Source organism: Pteropus alecto, unplaced genomic scaffold (assembly GCF_000325575.1).
Source record: "Pteropus alecto unplaced genomic scaffold, ASM32557v1 scaffold78, whole genome shotgun sequence".
NCBI classification, from domain to species: domain Eukaryota; kingdom Metazoa; phylum Chordata; class Mammalia; order Chiroptera; family Pteropodidae; genus Pteropus; species Pteropus alecto.
This window is the reverse complement of record NW_006443124.1, coordinates 14,692,810-14,698,000: the sequence shown is the minus strand read 5'-3', so window position 1 is coordinate 14,698,000 and position 5,191 is coordinate 14,692,810. Positions and strand designations below refer to the sequence as shown.

Below are 5,191 nucleotides of genomic sequence, written 5' to 3'. Positions count from 1 at the left end.
CAGAGCGGGTGCGGGGCCCCCGGAGGCGCCGGCGGAGCCCGACCGCGACGGCCCCAGGGAAGAGGACGAGCCCAAGCTGATGCCCGGCCCGCAGGTAGGAGCGAGCGAAGCGAGTCCGGTTGCTCGGGCGCTTTCACCTCCCCAGAGCGGGGTCGGGACGGGCTTGGGGATGGACCATTTCCCCCTTCAGGGCCGGGGCAGGAGTGGAGGCTGGAACCCTCTCTCCGAAGCCGAGATTCGGGCGGTTCTGGTCTCCTGAGACCAGACTGCCTGACCCCTCCTGCCGCCTCCGGGCTGGAACATAGGCTGCACCCACACTGGGACTGGACAGTGATCCCGAGACCACAGCTCAGACCTCTGTCCTTCAGCTTCCCCGTGCCCACCTGCTCCCCCACCCACTCACCCAGGGGCCGTCTCGGGGCGCTGGGGCCTGGAAGGCTGCAGCCTCTTCTCTCTCTCCCCCGGGAGCGGCTCCACCCCTTTCCCCTCACTGCCTGCAGCCACTGCCCCCTCAGCAGCTGTGTCCCCAGCACATGTCTGGTGGGGCCTCCCTCCCTTCCCTGTCCAGCGCAGCACTTGAAGCAGACAGCCAGGTTGCTATCTAATGGGGCTCCTGCACGGAGGTGGAAACCCAGCAAAGCCTGCCCTTTCTCTCTGCTGTACCCCTGATCCACGAGGCTCCCGCCTCTTCCCTTACATCCCTGGGTTTGGCGAATCCCGGTAAGAGTGAGCAGTAGGAGGATTCACCAAAGCTTCCAGCTTGCCTCCTGGAAGAAGGTCACTTTCTTTTGAGCAAAGGAGAAAACGGGAGAGGCCCGGGTGGCATGAGCCACAGTTGCTCTGGGAGGGTTTTGGCACCTGGGGCTGGGTGGCTCGCCCTAAGCTTGCTCTGACAAAAGAGTTTTGAGTTGGTCTTTTGGCTGAGCCTGCCAAGGAAGGCAGGCTCCTGCAGGAGTCTTGGAGGGTCGGATGCGGCGCCGGATGAGACTGAGGCGTGGCGGAAGATGCGTTTGGCTCTGCAGACACTGCATCGGGCAGCAGGGGACTCTGGGAGGCTGGTGCAGCCAAGAAGGCATGGCTCTTGACAGCCTTCTAGTAGAATCTCTGGAATTGTGCATGTGAGTGGGGATGCCGTTTGGGGTACCATTCCCAGAAAGCCTTCCCTCACCTCCCCAGTTGCGTGAGGTGCCCCCTCTGTGCCCACAGCCCCCTGTGCTCCCCTCTGGTTTCATTCCCCATTCTGTGATGAAACATTCTGTTGCTGTGTCTGTTCCCACACTGGACTGTGAACACAGGGGCACAGTCTTATGTCATCTCTCTCTGGTCCTCCACGCCTAGCCCTGAGCCTTGCTCACATCAAGTAGAAATAACTAGGTGAATGAGAGAGAGATGAATCTGTTGAGAACCTGTGCTTATTGTAACCCAGTTTATACTGGTCTCCTTTGTGTCTCATCACAGTAAGTTTTTAATTAATGAAAATGACACTACTTGTTCTCCACTTTCACCCCCACCCCCTATCCTGGGCTGAGACTGGTTCCAAAGGATTTGTTTCCACAGATTGGACCCCACTCTCACCTAGTCTGACTTCTGACCCTGAAGCTACTTCCCCTTCTAGCTTTTTTTTTTCCCTTCTCTGGGATCCCTTGGGAGTGTTGTTATCCAAAAGGGGAGAATGGGGGAGGAGAGAGCCAGGGAACTGTTGTTTTCTCCCCTTCTCATTTATAGCATACAGTACTTTAGGGTCCCCTGCCACTTAGGTAGCCTGAAATATTCATGGCCAGAAAGTTTGGATTGGTGGCTCAATCATTTAGTTTTTACTTAGGATGCATCTTTCCTAAGAGCTATAAGCCTCATTAACACAGTGCGTTCCTACCATGTTCTTACCTACTCCACGGCTTGATCTGCCATTTCATTCATTTATTCATGCCAGGCACTTTCCATAACTTACTTCTAATCTTTCCCGCCACCCCTGTATTTTCAGCATTTAGCACAAATGTGATGAGTTAACTATTGGTGTCATTGTTGGTCTGCTTTGCCACATAAACTCTGAGTGTGCAGGAACCACGTCAGTCAACGTTATACCCCACACCTGGTGATTAACGTGTTTACGAATGAAGGATGTAAATACCATTACCCCATTTTTCAGATGAAGAAACAAACTCAGAACAACTAAACGTTTACCCAGTAACTCCCACTGTAGGTCTCAGTGTGCCCCCCAAGACACTTTGTGGGGGATTTAACAGCATTTTTTTTACTGTAGCCACAAAGAGGGGAAACAGATGACAAACTCTTTTGTGATTGTGCCCCAAATTTTGCTGGGGAGGGGGGTCATGGATACCAGAACTAGGCTTCTGTGCCCTGGTGAAAAGCACCCACTGAAAGGGTCAGTCATTGCTCTGCCCACAGGGGTGCCTTTGGTGAGGCTCTCTGGCTCCCACCACCACTTACAACCCTGTTTTATGTATACAGAGTGGATAAGTAAGGTGAAACAGTGTCCCATGCTGAGCTGAAACCAGAGACAGCAAATCAGACCATTTCCCGTCCACAGACAGGTCCTAATGTCCCAATTACATATTGTTTTGTTTCTGTTTTAGTTTTGATTTGAACCAATATTTTAAATTCAAAAGGCTGCCCACAAAACTGGATTTGTGCCATCTCTTAAAACTCTAAAAGTCTGGTGCTGCTGGGCCCACATCTGTGAGGCGGTAATCTGCACTCTGAGTGGTGTCTGTTCCTTTTGCATATGAAGGAACCCTGATCTGTGCCAGGCCCTGGGCTAGCTGGGGATACAGAAGTGAATCATGAATCAGATATGGTCCCTGCCTACAAGGGGCCTATGGTCTAGAGAACACATGTATAGCAGTGGCAGTGAGGCTAGAAGACCTTGCTTCCTCTGAGTTAAGGTTCACAGGCCACTCAGTTTGGTTCCATCAATTCCCTTTTGCTCATTTGCATAACCTGTACACGGTTAAACATAGGACTTTGAGCTTAATTGGGATCCCAAAAGGCGTTACTTTGGATTGTTTCAGGCCCTGAAACTACATTGATCTATTCACTTAAGAACCCAAATCCTCATCTACTTTACAAGAAGACAGTTACTGCCTTATTAGCAAAGGAGAAAAAAACTTACAAAGCAGTTGAAGGAGGCAGTTGGAAATAGCGTTCAGTATTACAGACTTGGGGTGAACTCCAAGCTGAGGCTCCTCCTAGCTTTGTGACTCTGGGCATGCTCCTCCCCTCTCTAAGCCTCTTTGGCAACTTCACAAGAGAATGTGGAGCAACCCACATAGCACATAGTACCTTGATGCTCCTCACACAAGAATAGGAGTCAGAGGTTGTGTGTGGTAAGAGGTGTGCCAGATGGACATCCAAACCCTGAGTGTTCTCACCTACCAGCTCTGCTGGCTGTCTTTAGATCTCCCTTGGACCGCTCAGCTTGTAATCCAGGTGCATGCCCAGTAAGCCCCCAGGAGACTTGCTAGAATGTAAACCAGCAGTTGGTGGGGGTTGAGCTGCCCTTCCCATCTCTGATCTCCCTACAGCATCCCCAGGGACTATGCCCAGCCTAGTTTAAAGGGACTCTAGAGACGTGGTTCCCCCATTGCTCAGAGTTAAACCTGCTCCCTCAAGGGACTGGAGTAGATGATCAGTCAATATCTTTGTTAAAACCATCTCATGTTTGACCCACTCAGCAAGCATTACAACCTCTGTTCCAGAGCCTTTATTCGGGGCACACAGATAAGTGAGATAGTCCCTATACCCAGAGATCTCTCTCTTTAAATCACAATCCAGCCCATCTGGGTGCTTTCCATGAAAGTAGGAAGAAATGATACTGAGGGGGATCCTTCTGGATCTTCTTTGTAAGCCAGTAGAGATTCACTATGTAGAAATGCCAAAAGGCCTTTGAAGAGGAGGACTTACCTGCCAAGATTTTAAACTTTTAATTTTAAAACATGCCAGATCTCTAAACTCAATACCTGATGTCAGATGGACTATTAAAGATCCCAACACCTTTACTTACTGAATCTAGAATTTGTGAGAATGGGATTATGTTTTAATTCATTTCTGGGGTATTTATTGTGCATGGTCTTAAGTGCTCGAAAAATGACTGTTAAATTAAATGATAAAAGAAATAAGTTAGGTTTGTACCACTTTATTCTTACCTGCCCTTTTTGCTGGGCCAGGCTGATAGTCTTTCATTCATTTAGGCCCATTGCACACACCATGCCTAGTCTTCCTCTTATCTGACCTGGGTGTTCCTTTCTTCTGCAGGCACTAATGGACACCTGATCTGTGCCAGGCCCTGGGCTAGCTGGGGATGTAGAAATAAATCAGACATGGTCCTTGCCCAGAAGGGCTCATGGTCTAGAGAACGCATATATAGTAATGGCAGTGAGGCTAGAAGAGCATCACTTCCTCTGAGTTAAGGTTCACATCCAGATCCTAGTACCGGTCTTTGGAAGTGTTTCAGCCCCTTGGTTTGTTTTCTCACGTATAAAATGATAGTGACGCCAGGCTCACATTAGGGTTTGGCCAGTATTGCATGTCAAGCTCTGAACACAAGTGGTAGCTATGATTATAGATGCTTGGTGCTGAGGGTGCACGGATGTGATAGTCTAGAGAAAGCTTTTCAGGGTGGCTTCAAGGGTGAATTGAAGTTCCTCCAGATGACAAGGTAGGAGAAAGTGTCTAAACAAAGGAAACAGTATAGACAGAGACCCAGAGGCAAGAAGTGCCCAACTCATAGGAGAGTGGTAAGAGGTCAGGCTGGAGAGGTTAGCAGAGTTCTTGAAAACTACAGCAAGAAGTCTGGGCTTTATCCTGTAGGCAGTGAGGAACCAACGAAAGGTTTCAAGTGGATGTGATATGCTTTGATAAATTCTCTGATCCATGGAAGGAAGTAACTCTCAGTGGGAGAGCTGCTGTGATTGCTTGATTCCACTCTTCCCTCACCTCAGCCTAGCCAATCATAAGCTCCCCTGTGCTTTGCTGGACCCTGTCCCAGACCTACAGAATTGGAGCCTATTGTTGTTCAATTGCCCCAGGTGATTCTGAGGGACTGTAGGGAACTGCCAAATTGAGGGTGCCACGAGAATGTTTGCTGAGGCCTAGGATATTCTTCAAAGAATGGAGCTTCCCAGGGGGAGGCTTTTCTATAAGCAGGAATAGAAACAGCCTTAGTTTTAAAAAA

General features: G+C 49.5%; 1 protein-coding gene across 5 annotated transcripts in view; it reads left to right on the top strand.

Moving 5' to 3' along the window:
• Positions 1–2: 2 nt before the first annotated feature.
• The window catches only part of FAM193B (family with sequence similarity 193 member B), a 30,713-nt gene continuing 25,524 nt past the window's right edge, over positions 3–5,191 (top strand). For 2 of the 5 annotated variants that reach the window (XM_015598084.1, XM_006923215.2), the window contains exon 1: positions 9–94. In XM_015598084.1, coding sequence (XP_015453570.1) covers positions 80–94 — 15 coding nt within the window. In that variant the 5' untranslated portion in view covers positions 9–79. Of the gene's footprint in view, positions 1,119–5,191 lie in introns of all 5 variants that reach the window. The other 3 variants (XM_025040572.1, XM_025040571.1, XM_015598085.1) reach the window with 3 other exon arrangements.